Source organism: Notechis scutatus, chromosome 5, assembly GCF_049901735.1.
Source record: "Notechis scutatus isolate UNSWTSFEM ecotype Mainland chromosome 5, rNotScu1.2, whole genome shotgun sequence".
NCBI classification, from domain to species: domain Eukaryota; kingdom Metazoa; phylum Chordata; class Lepidosauria; order Squamata; family Elapidae; genus Notechis; species Notechis scutatus.
This window is the reverse complement of record NC_142013.1, coordinates 82,165,727-82,189,815: the sequence shown is the minus strand read 5'-3', so window position 1 is coordinate 82,189,815 and position 24,089 is coordinate 82,165,727. Positions and strand designations below refer to the sequence as shown.

The following is a 24,089-nucleotide window of genomic DNA, read 5'->3' as shown; positions in this document are numbered from 1 at the left end:
AGAGAGCTTCTGAGAAGGAAAATCAATTGAAGAAGCCAGATTTGTTTAATGATCACATGATTCACTAAACAACAAAAGTTGTAAAATAAGTCACAGCTGACTTAACAATCGTCTTGTTTAACAATGGAAATTTTGGGGTCAAATGTGGTCATAAGTCAAGGACTACCTATATATAACCCAGAAATAAAGCATGAATATACTTGCCGTTCTTTATCTGGCCCCACTTATCTTTTCAATATTTCACCACTGTATTCAGATAAATGTTTTAGCAGTATAGGCAATCCCCTTATGCAAGCAGCCAAATAACCCAAGAACAAATAACCCAAGAAGCCTTTAATTAAGTGTAATCCAAATTGGGAAACCATGGTTTAGGAACAAGCAAGATAATAAGCCAATCTGAAGCTATGTTGAAGTGTATTCACTTACTCAAAAGTCGCTAACAGTTAACAACATTTTAGGAAAAAAATGGGAAACTGATTAATTTAAAAAGTTTGAGTTTGTTACTAAAGGAGTCATAAAGAAAGGTTTTATGCATATTCGATCAAGATATAAACATGCAAATATAGCTATCATCTTTACAAATCAGTGCAAATGATGAAGCAAATATCACAGGCTTCTTTTAAACCCTCACATCAATAGTATAATCTGTTCAGCTTCTCTAATAAATAACCTCTTCCACCATTTTCAAAAGGCAGGACATTTATCAGGCTGTAAGGAGTTAGGGTGGAGTAAGACAGCTGGCAATGCTAAGAGTTTGATTGCTGTTCCCTAACCTCTTGACTCAAAGCACCTAAAATATGCTATATGGAAATATATTCAATGCTAGAGGAAGTTTGTATATGAAAAAAAATAAATTCAATGTTAGAGGGATTTTTTTGTGTGCTACAGATAGGTGAATGAATCAGAAAGCAGTACAAATTAGATTCCCTTTTTAAAAATCAGAAATAACATTTGTATTGAGTTTTCAGATATTCAGATTGTTTTGTATGTGTTAACACACTCACAAGGGTGGAGACCTCCCAGGTTTTCTAATCTTAACGCCTTGGATTTTAAAAGATTATTTTGAAAAAAATCTTTATTAATTTAGTTTTCCTCCAGATTCATGACTGTTATCTGTTAAAGAGATGTCCTGTCTTACAAAATGATCTATTTCAGGAAGATTCATAGGAAATACTAGATTGTACAAATATAAAGTGAGTTCTAGTCTCGCCTTAGGCATAAAAGCCAGCTAGATGATTTTGATCCTTTAATTGTCTCTGAACCCAATCCACCTCACAGGGTTATTGCTGTGAAGGAAATTGGAAGAGGAAGGTGTATTAGGTATATTCACTGCCTTGAGATATTTATAAAAATATTGAAAGCAGTATATAAATAAATAGCATTTATCATTTTAATATTGATGAAAGGTCATTCATACTTCAAAAATTCCTTTTTTCTTTTCTGAGTACAGTCCTCCATTCCAAATGTCCCAGAGAGTTAGGACAAAGTTTAGAAACTGTATTTGACTAAAACGATGAGAAACTTCTTGTACAAGCATTATTGTATAGCAGCTACACTGGAAAGACATAGCTACAGTCCTCTGCGTGGTATTTAGGGGCATTTAGCAATACTTCCTGATTTGCACATCTTACAAAAATTCCCTTTCTGTTGCCCAAACTGGCAGTTGACAGTTGCTTCAGCCTAGGCAACAGACTGGAGTCATCTACTTCACTTCACCTAGTGGGAATTTGAGATTGATTATACCATCTGGCATCTAATTCATCTTCCACTGTCTCCTCTTTTCCTAGTATCTGTTGGTCTTGGTAGAATACTAATTTAAATAATAATTTTTATGAATTATTCTCCATGAGTCTTAACATTTTATATTTTGCATGTAAATAAAATCAAGTCGCCTTCAAGTTGAGATTGACTCTTCTTGATTTGTGGAATCTTTGGTGCTCTCTGAACTTGGTTGTTTGTTTTACCAGACTAGGTAACATCTTCAGTGATGTTATTATACACAATAGCTTGCTGTGTTGGTAGGGGTATTGTTTTCTTCTTGGTAGGTTCTTGATTAGGCTGATATTTACTGCTTGATCTGATGTTAATTTTGGGTTACTCCCTGCTCATCTAGGTGTTGATTACTGATAAGGAGCTTGTTCTGGTCTTTTTGTTTCCTTTTTAGATATTCTAATTGTCTATTTCAAATGGTGTGTAAAATTGTTTACTTCTATGTACCTGTTGATGGCTGATTTGTCTGAGTGCCAAGCTTCCATGAATTCCCTAGCATTTTGAAGGATTTACCTTGATCTAGGATGCTCACAGCTTCTCAGTTGAAACTGTGGCTAAGTCTGTTTATGCCTTGTGAAATTAAGAGCTTTCATCATGTCTTCTGATTGCTAGTTGGTGTTCATGGATGCGCTCTACTGGTCTTCTGCCTGCTGTCCTACAACCGCTCAAAGTTCCAACCTATCTGAAAAAGAAAGTTATAACCCAGTTCTGATGGTGGGGAGAATACAGTCACATGACTGCACTTCAGATGCTCAGCGATATGGCTGCATTTACAGATATTTGCAATATCCCAGTCAGATGACTGCATTTTATTATGGTTTTGCTAAACATGGAAGTTACCTCCATTTCTAAGCAAAACTCTGCCATAACAAACAGTGGGATCACTTAACAATGGTGACCATGACATTTATTTTACTACTGTTGTGTTTGCTTAATGACCATTGCAAAAATCAAATCATGTTTTATGACCCCTATGACATATGACTCTAATGGCCAGGCTCAATTAGTCATATTGTATGTCAAGGACTGCCTGTAGTGGCTGTTATAGTCCTTCCATTGTGCGTTTCTAGATAGCTCCTTTTTCTTCTATTTCTTGAGCTACTGGGTCTTTAAGATGGTAAAGATGTTTTGGAGGGCTTTAGTTGGTTTCTGTGCTACTGTGATACTCTATGGTTATACCAGTCTATTAGTTGTCTCTGAGATTTTTTTTATGTATGGCAGTATTATCCTTTTAATAGCTTGTGTTAGTTGTGCTGTAGTGACTAGACTGATCAGACACATTTTGATAAAATTGCATGGGTTGAAATATGTTATATAGGTGGTCTGTTTCTTTTTTTCTGGTATTCTGAATGAATTGTAATCATTAATGCTCATCTGAATAATGTTATTACACAGCTTCTCTTGTGGGAGTTTCAGTTGTTACTTTTGTAATGGAGCATTTGGTTAGTGTGGATTGTTTTTTGATAGATTTGTGTTTCTAATTTGCTACCATTTCCTCTGCTGATGAGGATATCCAGGAAAAGAATGTGTTGTTTTCTTCTTCCCTTTTATTCCTTTGAAGATGTTGATTGTTTCATGTGTATTCTGTTGTTCTTATTTTTTAATAAAGACAAAGTTATCTCCACAACAGATCCATATTTTCGGCAGTATAAGTGGGAGAAATGTAGTTTCTGGATGCTGTATTACTCTGCTATGACTCCTGAAAATGGTGATCCCATGGGTGTTCCTCTGATCTGTTGGTATATTTGTATATCAAAATGAAACTAGATAGTGAGGCAGAAGTTGATCAGATCCACAATTCTGGATATTTTGATCTTAGTGTATTTGATTATGTCAGATGTGTTGTGTAGTACTGCTGATTGGGATTCTTTTAGTAGTTTTATGTCTACGGATATAAATAGTAGTATGACATCGAATGAAACCATATTCTCCTATTCTTCTATTGTTGTATCTTTGATTTTCTGGAGGCACTGTAGTGGGGAGATTATAATATATTTGTTCCCCTCTGTGAGATGTCCAAGCTGTTTTGTAATAGCTATGTTGTAGGTTGGGCTTCCTGATAATGATGCAATTAGATGAAGAGATATTGTCAGGTTTGTGTATTTTTAGATATCCATAGAAGCATGGGAGAATGGGCCCATTGCTTTTCATCTACCACTGTTTTTCTTTTGTGATTTGATATTTCTTGGGTAAGTTGTTATGGGTTCTCTTCATCAGTTTCTGTATTAGGTTGGTATTTACTAGGACAGGGATCCCCAACTTTTCGACGCCGCGCCCGGTTCCGGCGTCAGCTGGGCGCCGCGCCCGGTTCGGCGTCAGCTGGGCGCCGCCATCTTTTTTGACGAAAAATCACTTCCGTGACATCATCGAGTGATTTTTCGTCAAAAATGGCGGCGCATAGCGCTTCTGGTGAGCTTTTTGGGCAGAAATGGCTTTCTACCCGGAAAAGCTCACCAGCGCTGGCGCCGCCATCTTTTTGACGAAAAATTGCTTTTTTACCAAAAAAGATGGCGGCGCCCAGCAACCAGCGGCCCGGTAAGGCTTGTTCCGCGTCTGTACCGGTCCGCGCCCGGCGGTTGGGGACCCCTGTACTAGGATAAAGGTTTTTGTTATAAGATTTTTAACAAATTTTTTGTTACAACTCTTGTTGCCATTGTGGATTTCACATCCAATTACTAAAAAATACCCATATTGCTTGGCTTATGAACCCAGCTGGGACTAGCCAAGTGCTGTCAACAACTGAGATATTTTATATATAGTTTACATTACTTTTTTTAAAAAAATCACTGTATCCAAATCAATTGTAGAACAGACATATTAAAAATAGATAAAATAAGTAAATTTAAAGATGGGTTGTATAGTATTTACAGTGCAGAACTCATTTTTTGTTTTACTACTGATTTATGATATATGAAACTACCCATGCTTTGCTACAAAACTATGTGATCAGGCTTAGTTTTTTGGGAGGGAAATAAGGGGAAAAATTGTGCCTCTGCCTACTAGCATCCATCGGTATTCCTCTGGCTAGCATCCTGTCAGTTTGTGAGAGAGTTGAGGGATGTTTAGAAACTGAAATATGGAAACTGAATTTGCTAGTATATGCTGGGTGAGCAAAAAGGAGACAGCAAGAGCCTGGGCATGGTTTAGTTAGCTCAACTGTTCTGTACTAAAACTGGTTGCTGCTCTGAAACTGAAACTGAAAATCCTCTCCTCTGCTTGTGTTTTGCATTTGGAACAGATTTCTCTTCAGGGGGGAGGGGGAGTAGAACGCCTTAGCTTCAGAGCGTGTTAATAATAATATGCGAAATACTAATGCTGTGATGGTCATTTCAAAAATTCCTTTCTTAGTGAGCACCTAGAAGCAAAGAGGAACATACATGCCAAATTTCAAGTGTGTAGGCTTTACGGTTCTGGAGATTTTGTGATGATGCATGAGTGGTATTTCGCTTTTATATACTATATATAGATATAATTGTGATGGAAAGGTTAAAGCAAAACAAGGAACTGGATTGTGAGACCAGAAATTTATTTGTGAAAGAGGAATTGAACATAATATGAAACAAGAAGTACACATATGTGATATTCTCTGTTGGATTAATTGTTAAGAGCTGTACAGTTTCATTCTGATATACAAGTCCTAGACTCATGCAGATTGAGGTACTGAGTCTACTATCCTACTTAAATAAATTGACAACTCTTGTTTGCCACTAAGGTTTCCTGTAATAGAGTGCTGTATTATTTTCTTGAAGTAAATAATGCTTTCAACAAAATTGCTTCATCTCATTTATGCCATCTGTTTTCTAAAGTTATTTCTAAAGTTATGAAGTCTATTTTAGATATTTGGTCCATTCCACACACCCCATCCTTATTAGAGATAAAGACCTTAGTGTCAAACCAAGCTCAGAGGTAACACAGCAAAGTCCAACCAAGTTCAGTCCTTAATTGCTTACCCCTAGTGGACAGAATCCTGCCAAACTAAAGCTGTAACTTTTTTAACCTACTAGGTATTATCAACTCAACACACTCTCTTAATCTGGGCCTGTCTCTGGAAAGCTCTGTGTTTCAAAAACTCTTTCCCACTTTTTATCCATTATACTTACAGTGCTTACAAGCAATATCATTGATAAATAATACAGCCGGCCTGCAACTTGGGGGTTCTCCTGGACTTGTGATTCCTATTCGAAGAGCAGGTGGCAGTTGTGGCTGGGAGAGCCTTTGCTCAACTTCAGCTTGTGCACCAGTTGTGGCTTTCCTGGATCACGAGTCCCTGGGCTCAGTCATTCAGGCCCTAGTCATCTCATGGCTGGGCTACTGTAATGTGCATGGGGCTACCCTTGAAAAACATTTAGAAGGCCAAGCTGGTGCAGAGTGCAATGGCACAAGCAGTTCTTAGGGCCCCAAGAATACCCCATGTAACACTACTGCTCCACAAGCTACATTTGCTGCCAGTCAGCTTCCAGTTGCAATTCAAGGTGTTGGTAATCACCTTTAAAGCCCTTCATGGCATGGGTCCAGGCTACTTGAGAGACCATCTCAACCCATTGGGATTGGCCTGTTGCACCTGTACTGGCAGACTTGCATTCAAGACCCTGTTATTGCTGCAGGGCAGGTTGAGCTCCTATTACACACTCTAGCTTCTGCCGACCCAGCAATTTGAAAGTGAGTGACCGCAAATAGATAAATGGGTACCACTTCATTAGGTAACTTAACAGGGATGTAAAAGAGCCCCCAACTGAGCATCCCCCAGGCAGTGTTGATGTTACCGCCCAATCCTTTCAACCAGGAAGCACTTCAGCATTCCGAACATGACTATACCACCTATGCCAGCAGAGGAGTCATGCTCTGGGTCCCGTCAGACCAATTATTCTGGTGGGTGGGGTCCAGGAGAAGAGTCTTTCTGCTTGTATCTGCCCTGTGGAACATCTTTGCCCTCTGTATGAGGTTGGCCGTCATCCTCCTAACCTTCTGGAAGAGCCTAAAGACCTGGCTCTATCTTGGGGCTCCAATGAGGGAATACCACAGTGGAGGTGGTTGATTGATTAACAATGAATCCCACCTCTCCCCCATCCTGCTCTCTCTCATCCCAACTTTTAATTCGGCAGTGGTATTCTGGATTTTATATTAACTTATTTATGTTTTTAGTTTATTTGAGGTAACATGGGTAACTTATAAATTTTACAAATAAATAAATCTTTTAAATACTTGTTTGTTTTAGTGTTTGTATTTTTTTAATTTAAGTATGTGTGAACTCCAGAGGAGGCTGATTTTTTTCTGGTCTAGTTTTTGTTCCATATGTCTTTGATTACATTTTCAATTTGTACCTTTAAACATAGTTCTCATTAAAATGTACAGCTTGTCTAGTGGTGATCTTTGAAGAATTAATCACCAGACTAAAGCAATAGTTGATGGAAATAGAAGTGCTATGTTGAATGAAAGTACTGTTACTTAGTTATATTCCTTGTAAACATTGAAAGATTTGGTATATCTTAGCCCCAGAAAAAAAAATATTTTGTTCACGTGCTGCAGTGAAATTTAATACATGTGCATAGGGAGATATAGTTTTGGTCTTGCCACTAATTTACTAAACCAGTGGATAATGCATTAAAGTTCTATCATTTTCAAGATTTATCATTATTGGGCTGTATCTTTAACAACAATTCTCAAGACTTAAATTCTGTCATGTGCATGAAAGTCTATTAAATTGGTTTATTGCTAAAATGCCCATGCACAAGAAACTTCTCAACTAATGATTAATACCTGCTTGGAGTTAGAAAAGCATCAATGGAATTCAAGGGCAGGGGGCTTGGATTTAGTATGTTTGTGACTACTTAAGAATTTCAGGCTGATCCTTGTTTTAACTCTGCCCACATATTCTGCCACTCTTACAAAATTTGACTTCAAAACTGTGATTTCGAATCCCATAAATTCCAGAGCTGTATTTTGATAAACTTTCCGTTTAGAAGTAATATTTCTTGCTAAATTAAATCACATAAACACAATTAATACAAGTTCCTCCAATTCCATTTCTTGCTCATTCCTACTGGTTATTAGTTTTTAACCATTTGGCTTGATTGACATACATTGCAAGTGAAGCCTATTTTTCAACCACCCTTTTCCTCCTGTTGTATATTTGTCTAGGTCGTCTAGTAGGAGCTCTGGATGCTGTCCTTGATTCAAATGCACGGGTTGCTCCATATCGGATTTTGCTACAAGTACCAGGATCACCTACTTATTCTGTCATTGCATGTGGTGAGTTATTGAACGGACCAGAGCTTTACTGGGCCATTGCCATTGGTGAGTCATATATTACACAAGAACTGAACTCTGAGCATGCCGTGGTTTGCATGTCAAAGAAAGTTGAAGGTAATATTACTGAAATAAGTAACACTAGTGTTTGGGTAAGCCATACTTAACAATTTTCATACTTTGTAATATTTCCATGTTTGGGTAATGTTGATTTGACGACCCAGTATTAAATGATCTAATTATGCCATTGTGGAAACTAAAAGACATGAGCATGGCTTTTCATACTAGAACTCACATGCATTATTTGTCTTTTTTTCTAATAATTTAAAAAATCTGTATGCTCCCCCTGATCTACAAAGGAGGGGCTTGCAACTTTTAAACATTGAACAAATACATACATTTGTATGCTGTACATTGGTGTGAATAAAATATTAACAGTTTTGTCTGTTATTGAGAATACACAAAATTGAAATGTGATTGGATGCATTTGCACAGAACTGCTTAGGGATTATCATCTGGATCCTGTTTCGATTTTCAGAACAGCAGTTTTCAGTTTCACTTCTGAATATACTCTGTGTGTGTGTGTGTGTGTGTAGTTTTGCTCCTACATTCTTTGTTGTGGTGGTGGCGGCTGTGAATAAAATTCCTCAATCCTTTAAAGATCTGAGTAGGAGGATACCCTGCTGCTGGAAGTGTGAGGAAGGAAATTTTTTGTTGATTTTTTTCTGTTCACAAGCAGCTAATAAGGCAAGATAATAAGGATCTTAACATTCTTTCTTGCTGCTTGGTGGAGGAATTGTGGACACTTAAAAAGTTGTACATTAAGTTCTTTTGTTTGTAACATTAAAATGGGAAAAATGTAGATGCAAACTTAATTATTGATTCCCATCCCCCCCCCAAAAAAAAATTGATTAGCAGAGTGCAGCTTTGTTTATGTGGTTACATTTTTCTTTTTTGCAGTTAATAATGTTTTCTCTGGTATTGAGAAAGCTGTGATATTTTTATTATCAGTTTATTAGTGTGATTCAGCTTCTTTTTTAGAGTGAACAATTAGAAAGCTTGATAATCTTGTACAAACTTTTCCCTTATTTAATTCTGCCTTGTATTCATCCTCCTCCTTAGTCGGTCTCCTTTCTTTTCCAAACTTTAATACTGATTGGTTCTGAAATTGATAAACCTATCTTAATTAGAGAAGAATGACATATGTAAAATAAATCATTTTGTCTAGTTGGTAGGATGATAATTGATATTTGTAGGACCAGTTTTTGTTGTGAGCTGCCAGAGCATGGCACAAGATGGTACAAAATGGACTGCTGTATAAATGTTTTAAATAAATAAAATATTAATCACAACATGCAACTGAAGCATTTTATGGCTATATAAAGAAAGATTAATAACATACTCTCTAGAAAATAAATAAATTATTTAGATAAGCTTTCCAAGCCATGCTGTCAAAAGCATGAAAATAATTCTCTAGGCTTGATAACAGAAGTCAGGAAAACAACAGGTGGACTCTGTTTTGCTCACAGCAATTGATTTGGCCTACAGTTTATTTGACCTTGCAGAAAATGAAGGGTAAAAATGTTAAGATTATCTTGCACTGTTCTTGTAACATACTTGTTCAGAAAGTACTCATTTTAAAAAGTGGGCAACACAATATTCTCTCTATTAATAGTGATCAACTGTCAGTAAATCTCTTCCATGCAATGCATTTGTGTCAATTTTCTTACTGTTTGTCATATTGTCTGGTGGGCACGCTAATGAAAGCTACAGTGTTTTTATTCAATTAGAATTTGGTTTATAGTTAAGACTACCGCATATGATAAGCTGCATATTCTGATCTTGTGAGATTTTCTGTCACATTAATATCAGAGAAAAAGAGATACGGCTAATTTGGCTGTTCATTGTTCATTAATGCAAGTGGTTCTCAACTTACAATCATAATTGGAACTGGAAGTCCCATCACCTAGCAATGTAAATCAGTAAGTGACTTACCGTCAATATGCACCCAATTTTATAACTTTTTTTGCCATAGTCATTAAATGAATCACCAGGTCATTAAGTGAATCTGGCTTTCCCCATTGACTTTGCTTGTTGGAAATCCCTTAGGAAGGTTGCAAATGGCAATCCCAGGACTCTGCAGTCATCATAAATGCATGCAACTTCCCAAGAACCCCCCTTCCCAATTTTGGGGGGGACGCTACAATAGTCATAAGTGCAAGGACTAGTCATAACTAACTTTTTTCAGTGTCACTGTAACTTTGTACAGTCCTTAAATGAATGGTTGTAAATCAATGACTCCCTGTAATCATGCAGTAAAATGTACCTGTGTGAGTACTATAAACAAAATTTCCAGAATATTGACGCATAAAGTGAGAACTGAATAAAGGTTTACAAATGAATATTTATAGGAATATATCAGCCAGTTATTTTTTTGGTTCAAGAACCCTTTGTTTAAATGTGTAAACAGGTTTGAAACCAAATTTATGCCTTGCTAATCCATTTACAAGTTTATTTACAAGATTACATGTCTTAAGCATATAATCTGTTTTAAGCATATAATCTGTCTTAAGCATGTACAATTTTATGAAAACTAAATCTAGAATAATCATTTTTGTGATTATTAAGTAATTGCCATAAGATATATATTTATACTTGTAATCAAATTATTTTCATCAATTTTTCTTCCTTTTACACTCAGAAGTCATTCTGTGCTTGTTTCCATTTTCATTAATATCCTGTAACAATATTCATGTAACGTAAATACCTCATTAGAAAAGTTTAGTTGTTTCTTCCCTTTTCAGAGAGCAACAGCTGTTTTTATAAAACAGTTGAACAAGATGCAATATTTTTTTTAAAAAAAGATATGTAGATGGGACTTGGCCAGGAATACCAGAGCTATAGGCTACATTGGGAAGCAAAAAATAAAATAAAATAAAAAACAACCACCCAGTAGAAAGCAATGACAAACCACTTACATACTGTACTGTACTCCAAAAAATCACCAGGAATCAAACTTGGCTTGAAAGAAACTTTACCTTTTAAAAATTGACATCAGTTTTATTGCTTAGTCCAAATGCTTGAGTATGGGCAACTGTGGTTTTACAGCTTGTGGGGGTATTTTGCAGCCTATCTTGTTTTTAAGCTCTAGTAGAGATGAAGTTAATTATGTGTGCATTGTGCTGAAACAGACCTTATCTTGATTAATTGTGCTTTTCGAGATACAAGGTCTTCCTGTTGAGGAGAGTTAACCCTTGGACAGTTTCCCTGGCAGTTGGCATTTTTTTATGGGAAATTTAGCCTTTGAAAATGGAAAACATATTTAGCGGTGTTTATCTCTCTCTTGTAAGAGGTAGTGTGCAGTATCTTTAATGATACCAACATCAGGTTTGATTGTAGTATGTTTCTAGTTTTTTTGCCGATCTGTTTCCTCTCTCCATTGTGAAGAACTGGAAAGGGTAATTAAAAAGGGGTTACTTTTGTTTTTTCTTCCTTTCCAGGAGTCATGTTCTTAACATATACTGACCAGGTTCAAAAACTATATTAGCCATGTTCCATGAATCCAGTCATTGTGGTTTGTAGATATTCATGTTACGATACTATAGCAAAGCATATGTACTCATTACCTTATTATTAACAAATCACATCTTTTAAACCACTTGCTGAAGTAATAGTCTTTGCTCTTGTGACAGTGGATTCATTATTTCAAGATGAAGGAATCAAACAATCTTAGTTGATTTACCCATAAGCATTAGTCCATATTCTTTTCTTTTTTAATTTGTAGACCTTTTGAACAACAAAGGAAATTAAACTATCAGTATAGGCATAATGTGCTGTCCAACTCAGAACACTCAAACTATGCTTACGATTTCTGAGTTACAGAATTTTTACCAGTTTTTATCCAAAATTAGTTGCACATTTTCTTGCTGACCTTCGTCTGTCATCCACAGATAGTTTTGAAGGATCATTCTGTGATTAAACGTTGCTTCTTTTGACTTCCAGAAAAAAAATAGAGATTAAGGGATGCCTCCAACGGAAGGCACTGCATTCTTTTTCATGATTTATTTGCAGAAGAGGAGGAGATAGAACTTTCTAGGCCATTACATAGTTCTTTATTTCCTGAGCCATTTTTTTAAATGAGATATGTTAGCAAAACCATACATAACTGAAGTAGAAGCCAGGCCAACTGTTTACTGGTGTTATGAGGGCTCTGTTTGTATGATAGTTTAGTATTACACTAATTCAAGCAAACATACTAAATGTATATCGCTATTCATGTATTGTTTGTTTAATTAATGTGAACTGAAAGAGAGAGAGAGAGGAGGAGAGAGAGATCCACAGATCTCTTGGAGGCAGAAAAAAAGAGAACTGTTTATTTTCTGATGTATTTGTTTTATATCCTGTTTATATGCTTGTTTTGTTTGTGATTTTTAAAAATGAAAAGTATTAAAAGGATGTGAAATTTAATTGCTTATAAAGATATCCTAAATTATTTTTCATATCATTATGTTACACTTGTAGACAGGCTCAGGCCAGAGATAAACTAGTATTTAAGTTAGTCAAGAGAATGCTAGTTTGGATATCCGTGAAGAATACTGTTCTGATTCTTCTCAGAACTGAACCCAAAACAACTGAGCTGTTGTGGAATGTTACTATCCATTTGCTTTAGCATTAGCTCCTAAGAAAACACTTGTGACTGGTGTGTCTGTATGAAGCAGGTGATGTATGAAGAAGTGTGATTGTAGCAAAAAAAATCACAATAAGATTGTCATCTGTAATTAAATAAGAGGATCTGACTTTGATTTCTCTTTATGGAAAAAGAAAGCAAAAGTGTATAAAAATATAACAAGTATGCAAAAAAGATTTTCTTTGTGGAAAAAAACCATCTCCTCACAATTGTACTGTCTTGGACTAGGTGCCACAGTTGAGGAGATAAACCATCACTGGGAATGGCTGGAACAAAATCTGCTCCATACCTTGTCTGTGTTTGATAATAAAGAAGATATTGTCAGCTTTGTCAGAGGTAAAATAAAGGTAAGAAAATATTCACTATTTTTCCATCATTTGTATTGGTTAAGTAAAAATGTTGCAGGTATTTTCTCTGGATATCTTTAGGATCCCAAAATTTATAAGAAAAATTAGTGTGTTTGGATCATACCTTCATTTTCTTAAACTTTCCTCTACTTGTGTCTGATAAAAGTTGATACTATGACTTTTAATATTGTTTCCTAGGATCCAGGTATATGTTTTAATAGAAATTGAATACCTGTCTTAGTTTTGCCTCTTCCCATGTAATTTATCTTCCAGTCTTCCATGCTTAGTTTCCTGAATTCTTTTTTATTCTCATAAAATCAGTTGAATAAGTGGAAGTGGTCAGGAAGGAGACAGGTTGGCTTTTCATTTGATGAGCTGGGTCCAGTCAAGCTCTACCTCCAGAGATGGCATTTCCCCACATTCTTGTCCATCAACCCTGGAAGTCAGCTATTGTTGCTGCCTTATTATTATTGGGACAAAGGTAAATGAGAGGGCTACACTTGATGGAAGTGGAGAACTGCAAGAAGAAAAAATCCTTCTGTGAAATAGTTGGCAATGAATAACTGCATGGAACTAGATGTTTGTTTTAGGTTCACCAATTGACTTAACAACTTCAGTCTTCTTTATTCTCCTCCATGCTGCATCGAGAGCCCAGGATGGGTTGACTCCTTCCTATGATGTCATTTAGCTGAGTCTGTACTAAGATATAAAAGCCAGCCCCCGGAAGAGACCCCAGCTTTTGACTCAGCTCCTTTCAGTCAGTAGCTGTGTCTCTGAAAGCGTTCTGTTAGATAGCACTCACCAGCGATCTTCAGTTCCGTTTTTCCTCGTTTCAAGCAGCTCCCAGGATCTGGGCAGCTGCTCTTCCAGGAGAGCAGGGCTCTCTTTCTCTCTCTCCTGCAACGTTGGGAGCAGCGTTGCTGGAGCGCTGTTCAGGCAAGTTGGGCAGCGTCTGTAGACCTCCCCCACGCCTGCGGTTTGAGCGGTCGTAAAAAGCAATCAGCAAACCGATAACAGCTTCAGCCAGCTGAGGTTCTGTGGATAGCACTCACCAGCGATCTTCAGTACCATTTTTTCCTCGCTTCAGCAGCTCCCAGGATCTGGGCAGCTGCTCTTCCAGGAGAGCAGGTTCTCTCCTGCAGTGTTGGGAGCAGCGTTGCCAGAGTGCTGTTCAGGCAAGTTGGGCAGCATCGGTAGACCTCCCCCACGCCTGCGGTTTGAGCGGTCGTAAAAAGCGATCGGCAAACTGATACCAGCGTCAGCCAGCTGATCGTGTGGCCAGAGGCTGCCCTTTCCTTCGCTGACTTCACTCGGGGCTCTTTATAGCCTAAGGAGAAATTCTTTGATCTCGGAGCCTGTTTCCCATAGTCAGCGGCCATCTTGGATTGAAGCCTTCCACCACGAGGTGAGCGGCCATTTTGTAAGCCCGGGGGCCAATTTATACCCTAAGGGGCTTAATACAAAAAATTTACAAACAGTTTCTTTCCATCATAAGAGCCTTTATTCTTCAAATGGAGCTAGATAAGGGTCAGGCAGAGCTTTCCCCCCCAGTGGAGCAGTCTCTTAAGCCCAATAAGAGAAAAAGACATAGGCAATGCACCCAATCGGTCCAGAGGAAGGTGGCTGCTAAAATGAGAGCTAAGGCTCTAGCCCCTAAGAAGGCAACTCAGGCTGAGTTGAGGGCAGAAAAGCGCAGACATGCAGCCCTAGAGAGCAGTTCAACAGAACTATTCAACAGAAGGGAGTGAAACTACAGCATGTTTCAGGTGATACCCATAGGCCCCAGCCAAGCCCTCCCAGGGGAGGAGAAGTTATCTATGAGCCTTCCATCCTCCATCCTGGTCTCCTGAGGCCTTTGCAGTACAATATGATCCTCAGGATCTAAGCAGATCTGGGCCTTCCAACAGGCTTCTGGGCCCTATGCTCCTCCCCCTCCCTCCAGGCCTCGAACCTCTTCTCAATCTAGGCCTGAAGCCACCTTCACTCCTACAGCAGCAGGCCTTCGGCCTTCTACCTCTACCTTTGAGCATAGACCAGGGGATATCCAAGATGTTGTCTCTTTGGCCATTAGGCAGGGATTGACTGAAGGCTTCAAGCAAATCCTTCGACCTCTGGAAAGGGTTCAGGCCCTTCTCCCTTCTCAATCTATAAGTTCCTTGCCTCATCACCCTGATTTACACAGGCCCCAGGACCTCAGGGTCCATTCTTCTCTACCAGAATGGGAGGAGGTTGATGAGGAGGGAAGGGCTTCACCATCTGAACACAGTTACTCCTCTCATTCAGAACGTGAAGAGGGCGAGACCTTTGACCAAAGTCTTTCAGAGGAAGAGGACTCTCGCCCAGAGCAGACATCCTCTGCATTGGTCTTCAATCCTTCTCTCTTCAGACCATTAATCAGCAAGGCCTTGGTCACTGCCAAGCTGTCGCCAGAGTAAGTGGCTCCTGAGCCACAAGGAATTCCCTCTGGCCAGGGAGACTCACTCTTCTCCAAGCCTGTAGTGCAGGCAGGGGTTTTGCCTTCTCCCACTTTGTTCCTGGACATGGTCAAGGAACAGTGCACTTCGGCAGGTCCTCGTCCATCTTCTCTTCCTGGCACTCTCACGTGGGCATCCATACGGTGGTTACACCAATGCCAGATTAGATTGCCTACATCTGACCTTTGGTCTCACCAAGGCCTTAATAAGATTATCGCAGCGGCGGAATTCACTGCAGATGCCACTCTCAATTCTGCTAAATTTGCATCTAGGGCCATGGCATCTTCAGTAGCAGCAAGATGACTGTTATGGCTCAGAAATTGGCAGGCGGAGTCACACCGTAAATGGAAGCTGGCTTCAGTTCCATTCATGGGCCATAAGCCTTTTGGCGATGCTCTGGAACCTTATCTCATCGAAACCAGAGATAAACGTAAAATTCTCTCTTCCTCTGGGAAGAGAGCCAACTATCGCCCAGCTCCTTATACTGGTAAACAGCCCTTTTGGGAGGGTGGGGGTCGTTCCTTCCGTCGCTCTAAGTAATCCCTTGTTCTCCCCACCCATCGGAGGTCGCCTAGCCTTCTGTGCCTCCAAATGGGAGGAATCACGGCGGATGCCTGCGTGCTCAGGTCAGGATTACAATTGGACTTCCTAATACCACCCCCACAAAATTTCTGTCTCTCGGGACATTTCAAGGCAAGACCTCATGAATCAGGCCATTCAACTACTTCTTGAAATCCGAGCTATTCAAACCTGTTCCCCCCTCTCAACGGGGACATGGGCTTACTCTCGCCTTTCATCGTTCCCAAAGCCTCAGGGGGGTAGCGAACCATCCTGGATCTAATTTTTCAACCAGTAATTCTTTCATGGGGTTCGCTTCCTTCCTTATCCCATCACCCTTCCGTCAGGAGGTTTTCGAAAGGGGTTTCCAACCTGCACCCTCTGGTGGTTCACAGGTATCCTTCCTGGGATCTTCATGTGGTCCTTTATGCCCTTACAAAGCCCCCTTTTGAACCCCTTAGAACAGTGATCCCAACCTTTATGCCGCGCCCGGTACCGCATCAGCTGGGCGCCGCGCCCGGTACTGGCATCAGCTGGGCGCCGCCATCTTTTTGATGAAAAAGTGCTTCCGGTGACCTCACGGAAGCACTTTTTCATCAAAAAGATGGCGGCGCTAGCGTTTCAGTGAGCTTTTCCAGGTAGAAATGGCTTTCTACCCGGAAAAGCTCACCGAGGCGCAGGCCGCCATTTTTTGATGAAAAGTGCTTCCGGTGAGCTTTACCGGAAAAGCTCACCGGAAGCACTTTTTCATCAAAAAGATGGCGGCGCCAGCAAACCAGCGGCCCGGTAGGACTTGTTCCACGGACGGTGCCGGTCCGCTGGACCGGTGGTTGGGGACCCCTGCCTTAGAACATTGTCTCTCCGTTTCCTGACTCTGAAGGTAGTGTTCCCCGTTTCCATCACTTCAGCCAGGCGGGTATCCGAGCTCGCTGCTCTTTCCATCAGACAGGACCTTCTGCCCCCTCCCGCACCATGTCTTAGAGCAGCTATGGCACACGCTAGACGTAGGTAGGGCTCTTAGAATATACATTAAGCGCACTTCCTCCTTCAGGAAGTTGGAAGCCATTTTGTTTCCTTTTCCCTTCTCACTTGGGGCACAAGGCCTCTTCTACTACTATTAGCAGGTGGGTCAGATCTTGCATTGAGCAGGCCTACAAAGCTGCGGCCCTTCCGGTTCTTCGAGGTCTGCCGGCGTGCTCTACCAGAAACGCGGCCACTTTGGCTGCCTGGGAGAACCAAGCACCCTTGGAGGAGATCTGTCGTGCGGTCACGTGGACATCTCTGTCTCCTTTCATCAGATACTACCGTCTGGATGTCTTTGCCTCAGCAACTGCAACCTTCAGCAGACGGGTGCTTCAAAGAATAGTTCAACAGTCGGTGTGATGAGCCGGACGAGGACCCGCCCGTGGACATGCAAGCTTTGGTATGTCCCATCCTGGGCTCTCGATGCAGCATGGGGGAGAATGAGCATTGGTAAAAGTTACCCTGAACGCCCTTTCTATCTATGCTGCGAGAGAGCCCAGCCCCTCCCTTGATTCGTCCGGAGAGGGTAAGTCATATTTCTGTATTCATTTGTGCTTTCAGAGACACCTTTCAGTCTGTCAAGTATCTTCGCCAAAGCTGGGGTCTCTTCCGGGGGCTGGCTTTTATATCTTAGTACAGACTCAGCTAAATGACGTCATAGGAAGGAGTCAACCCATCCTGGGCTCTCTCGCAGCATAGATAGAAAGGGCGTTCAGGGTAACTTTTACCAATGCCCATTTATGAACATACATCATTTATTAGCTAATCCTGTGAATTAGTTAAAAAGCAGTAGCATATCACTTTGTATCATTTTAATTTTGTTTACTTTTTATAAATTATTTGCAAAGACAGTCAAAACAGACATGGAAATACAATTAACTGGTAAGTTGACTGAACTTTTGAAAGCGAGTGAATAGAACAGCTAATTTTGCTATAGTTCTGTAGTGCATTTTGATGTATTGTAAAAATAATTGAATCAATGTTATCTAAGCCATCAGAAATGTTATGAAGATTAAAACACAGAATGTCTTGTACACTACGAACTTCAGTATTTATTTTTAATTTGTACATTTTTTTATCTAGCAACAAGTGTTAGAAGCATTTGTCTGCACATAATTATTAAATTGTACATCTGTAACACATTCATTTGTCATTGATTTAGGCATTAATAGCAGAAGAGACCAGCAGCAAACTAGCAGAACAGGAAGAGGACCCTGAGAAGTTCAGAGAAGCACTAGTAAAATTTGAAACCAGGTTTAACTTCCCCGAAGTAGAAAAACTGATTACGTATTACTCATGTTGCTGCTGGAAAGGGAAAGTTCCCCGCCAGGGATGGCTTTATCTAAGCATTAATCACCTCTGTTTCTATTCCTTCTTTTTGGGCAAGGAATGTAAGTATCAACACCTGATAATGTGGTAACGCTAGCACACTTTTCAAACTGCTGAATAGCTTTTGTTAAATAAGGGAAAAGTTAAAGGGAAGCATGTTTGGATAGTGGCAGACTGGAGTGGAAAGCCTGTAGCTAACCGGTAGGGCTTTCTGAGTTTCAAATTGCTTTAGAAAACAGATGGAGAGGCCTAGACATAAATGTCTGTTAAATGAGAATGAGATTTTGTGCATCTCTTAAATAGCAAATGGTATTCTACACAGACAGCTGAATTCTATGCATTTTATATACAGTATACATAAAATGAGAGTGGGATTTGACAAAATAGAGAGAGAGAGACTGCCAGCAAGGAGAATGCAGTTCAAGGAAAACCCACTGGAATTCAATCAATCTCTCACTGTCCTGAAGACAAAGTGATCTGACTCAAAATGTCAGACAGTTCCTTTTTAACAGAATAACAAAGTTGGAAGGGACCTTAGAGGTCTTCTAGTTCAACCCCCCTGCTCAGACAAATGGTTGTCCATTTCAGACAAATGGTTGTCCATCTCTTCTTAAAAACTTCTAGTGTTGAAGCACCAACAACTTCTGAAGGCAAGTTGTTCTGCTGATTAATTGTTCTGTCAGGAAATTTCTCCTTAGTTGTAGGTTGCTTCTCTCTTTGATTAGTTTCCATCCTTTGCTTCTTGTCCTCCCTTCAGGTGCTTTGGAGAATATGTTGACTTTCTCTTCTTTGTGGCAACCCCTAAGATACTGGAACACTGCTATCATATCTCCCCTAGTCCTTCTTTTCATTAAACTAGACATGCCCGATTCCAGCAACCGTTCTTCGTATGTTTTAGCCTCCAGTCCCCTAATCATCTTTGTTGGTCTTCTCTGCACTCTTTCTAGAGTCTCAACATCTTTTTTTAAACCGTGGCACCAAAATTGGATGCAGTGTTCCAAGAGTGGTCTTACCAAGACATTATAAAGTGGCATTAACACTTCATGTGATCTTGATTCTATCTCTGTTAATACATTCTAAGACTGCTTGGTTTTTTTTGGCAGTTGTAGCACCCTGCTGGCTCATATTTAAGTGATTTTCCACTAGGACTCCAAGGCCCCTCTCACAATTACTACTATTGAGCCAGATACCACCTATCGTATAGTATACATGTGCATTTGGTTTTTCTTGCCTAAACATAGAACCTTACTTTTGTCACCATTGAATTTCATTTTTTTAGATAGGACCTGATGTTCAAATTTCTTAAAGTCCTTGTGTATCTTAAGCCATCTTCCAAAATGTTCCTGCCAGTTTGGTGTCATCTGCAAATTTTATAAGTTCCCAATTTGATGAGTTTTGAACCTCTTCCTTCCACAAATTGCTGAAAACAGGTTAAAACTACATTAAAACTGCATGCTCTATTTTGTGATTCTTTTGAAAACATTTTGTGGCTTCAGCAATTTATCGGCTCAAGGAATGAGAATGCTGTCCACCATTGAGTCAGATCGTGTGGCAAGTCAGCCATCCACCATTCTCCAAAGCACCTGACGGCAGGATAAGAAGCAATGGGTGGAAACTAATCAAGGAGAGGAGCAACCTAGAATTAAGAGGAACTTTCTGACAGTTAGAACAATTAATCAATGGAACAACTTGCCTCCAGAGGTTGTAAATGCACTGGAAGTTTTTAAAAGATTGGATAAGCATTTGTCTGAAATGCTATAGGGTTTCCTGCCTAAGCAGGGGGTTGGACTAGAAGACCTCCAAGGTCCCTTCCTACTCTGTTATTCTATTCTAATCATCTGCCATTTTATTATAGATAACCCTGTTCGTGTCTAGGGATTATCTTTAAATGAGATTTTCTTAACCTAGGAGCTGTGTGTACCTCATCAGTGGCAAACTGTATTAATTTTTCTATATTATTACATATATACCAATGACTGCATTTCAAAGGATCCCTCTGTTAAAGTACTGAACTTGGTTGCAGATAATACAATAGTCATTGGTCTCATTCGAGACGATGAGTCTGCATATGAACAAGAGGTAGATCAGCCAGAACAATCTGGAGCTGAACACTCTTAAAACCGTAGAGATGATAGTAGATTTTAGAAGAAACTCTCCTATTCTACCACCTCTTACAATATTAGGCAACACAATATCAACAGTAGAGACCTTCAAGTTTCCAGATTCTATTATCTGCAAGGACTTGAAATGATGACCTAACTTTAGAACAATCATTAAAAAGATACAACAAAGAATGTCCTTTCTGCATCAGCCCAGAAAGCTCAGATTGCCCAAGGATCTGCATAGTTCTGCAGAGGAATTATTGAGTCTCATTTGTACCTCAATAATTGTCTGGTTTGGCACAGCAATCAAACAGGACAGGTACAGATTTCAACGGATAGTTAGGACTGCAGAAAAAACAATCACAACCAGCCTGCCTTCCATTCAGGATCTGTATTTGCACCAAGACAAATTTCTTGTGTGTCCAATCACACTTGGCCAATAAAGAATTCTATTCCATTATTCTATTCTATACTACACAAACCATAAAGAGGGCTGAGAAAATTTCTACAGACTCCTCATATCCTGGACATAATCTATTTCAACTTCTCTCCTCAGGACACCATTATAGAGCATTGCATGCCAAAACAACTAGACATAAAGATAGTCTCCTCCCCCCGCAGCTCTGTCTCACTTCTCATCTTTCCTGCTATCTTCTCCTGTTGGTTTCTTATGATTTATCAATTGTTGTTTGTAACTTATGATTAATTATTGTAACTATGGTTTATGACCTATGACCTATTACTTGCTGTTTATATGTACACCATGAGCTTATGCACCAGAGACAAATTCCTGGTGTGTCCAACCACACTTGGCCAATAAAGTATTCTAGTCTATCAAGAATTCTATAAACATTTTTCTATATATTATTATACATATGTGTATTTACATATACAAGCATGTCTACATACACCCCCTCCCCCAACATTAACATTTTTAACTTTACATTCAGGAATTGCATATTCATATTGCCATGTGCCTTATTTAGAATAACTTTTTTTCTCTAAATAAATCTTGAGGGGGAAAAAGGAAGATTTATACAGTTTGTAGAGAAACCAGAATGTGCTTAGAGTAGTTTTTTTACATTGCCTACAAGAACAAAGCATAGTGATTAAAATATACTACATAGATTAATGCTTCTTCTGTGTTACAGCGGATAGAGATTTATGCATACTCTTTTATCCCAAAAAATGACTGTAGTAGGATTCTCTTTTAAGAAAACATTAAGATAATATTGGTATTTTTATGAGACTTTTTAGATTCTGATGGTTTTTTTGAACCAATATTTTTGTTACTTTTAATTTCAGTAAAACTTACTATATCCTGGGTTGATATTCAGAAACTGGAAAGAACCTCCAATATATTTATGACTGACATTATCCGAATCACCACTCAAAATAAAGAACGAGATTTCTCCATGTTTCTTAATATTGATGAGGCATTCAGGATAATGGAGCAGTTGGCAGATGTAACTCTCCGCAGATTACTAGATAATGAGGTTTTTGAACTGGATCCAGGTCTGCAGGACCCAACTCAAATCACCAAGAGGTAAAACATAAGCTTCTTGTTATTGTTTATTGGAGACTTTCTCCTACTCAAAGGCTAGTGTAGCATAATCATGTCTAAATAAAAGACCATCTGTCTGAGAAAACAACAAATGAAAGAAAAATAGCCTTTACATATTTTCTATTATTTTTATACTGACAACTGATTCTAGATCAGTAGAGATATTTTTAAATAGTTGATGTAGTAGATGTAAATTTTGTATTTCAGCATCAGACTATATTGTTTTTGAAATAGTACAGTAGTACTTTTTCTTTTTTTCTTCTTATTTAAATTATTCTTTTTGTGCATTATTAACACATTTGCTTTAAGAGAGACTATTCCTGTATACCACACTTGGAATATTATTGTACATGTTATGTGCATAGGTAGAAAGTAATTTTAATAGCAAGTAGTCTCATACCCTAACCTACCTATGTAACTATTCAGATCTGTACAGTACCCAAGCTGCCACTTTTTTAATTGATTGGACAAGTGAAAGTGGCCATGCCTACTTAGAAAAACTATTCCTCACCGTGATCTATACTTTATTCTATAAAATGCTGTTTAGCAAAAATAATACTGAATTACAACTAATCTTGTTTCTTTTCCTTGCATTGTTTTGAATCTTAATATATTTTGAATCTTAATATATTGTATAATATATAATAATATATATTATTCTTAATAATGAAAAGTTAGTGACATTTTATTTTTAGGGTATTAGCAAAGAGAAAAATATTATGTCAATATTAGTTAATATTATAAGCATAGAATGATTTGAAATTTTCATCTAAAATTAAATATTACATAAAGAAGAAGGTACAACTGCAAATTGAATCGAAATATTTGTTTCGAACTATAAAAAAAGTTCCAATCTTCAACTAATTACTTAGTGTGAAACTTCTCTTTGTGAAGTTACTTTGGGTATGCATGTTAATGTGTGTATATATGTTAATAAAGAAAAATAAAGAAAACAACAAATTTAACAGGAATTAAATTACTAAAATAGTTTTTAAAAAGAAGAAAAAAGATAAGGAAAAATTCTAACTTCTCCCTTTTTGTACGTATGTTAATTTACAGCAATGTAGACATTTCAGCCCCCCCCCCCCCCCTAGAAATCAGATAATTGACTGCATTTTTCATACTGTGTGATGTACATGTAGGAATCATTCTCACTTAAATTTAGTGAACTTCTATTGTGTATATAATGTATAGTATTTATTTTGCCACTGCTGGTATTCTCCAGGTATACATTCCCAATCAGATATTGTCAGAATTATATCCTTCTTCCAGTGTTGAGTAAAATTTATTGATTCTGTAAGCATGTCTGATTATACTAAGACTGCTTATTGGTTTTGAGGTTATACCTAATTAAAAATTGTAATTTCATTTCAGTTTGGATTCCAAATTTTCCTTCATCCCATTATAGATATTTTTCCAGTACTTTGGATTTTTTTAATGTCCGCTGCATATGATTAAAACTTTTCTTCTGTTTTATGACATAGCCAGTATTCATTACTATATGGTTTGTCTATCCTAGATATTATTGATGGAGTTTTATACCATCAGTAGAATGTTTTTTATCAGTTTTCCTTCATTTGAACATGATGCAACTATTATAGTCCATAATTCTTGTCATGGTTGTGCTTAACTGTTTCTTTAAAATTAGCTTTCATTTTATCATTCAGTTTTTTAGTCTGTCTCTGTAGCATATATAAGTAAAAATTTACTTATTTACATCTAATTTTGGGCAAAACAGCCCCACAGGAAACAATAGAATTATTTAACAACCATGATATTTACTTAACAACACTGGGCTCACTTAAGAACAATGATGATTTTCTTAATGATCACTACAAAAAAAAAACATAGTAAAATTGATTTTTGTTTTAATGCTGCATGCTGGAGCATGAACATAGCACTTATCTTTAGTACCTTAAAGCAGCTGGCCTATTCTAAGAATTGGATAGTCCTAGGGAAAAACTTATGGCTCCATTAAGATATTTTAGA

The 24,089-nt window shown here is 38.3% G+C and overlaps 1 protein-coding gene across 2 annotated transcripts in view; it reads left to right on the top strand.

Annotated features, from left to right (window-relative positions):
- Positions 1–24,089, top strand: part of TBC1D8 (TBC1 domain family member 8) — a 47,577-nt gene that overhangs the window by 6,313 nt on the left and 17,175 nt on the right. The window contains exons 2-5 of one of the 2 annotated variants that reach the window (XM_026666787.2): positions 7,909–8,019; positions 12,932–13,050; positions 18,268–18,496; positions 21,842–22,082. In XM_026666787.2, coding sequence (XP_026522572.2) covers positions 7,909–8,019; positions 12,932–13,050; positions 18,268–18,496; positions 21,842–22,082 — 700 coding nt within the window. Of the gene's footprint in view, positions 1–7,908; positions 8,065–12,931; positions 13,051–18,267; positions 18,497–21,841; positions 22,083–24,089 lie in introns of both variants that reach the window. The other variant, XM_087967172.1, reaches the window with a different exon arrangement.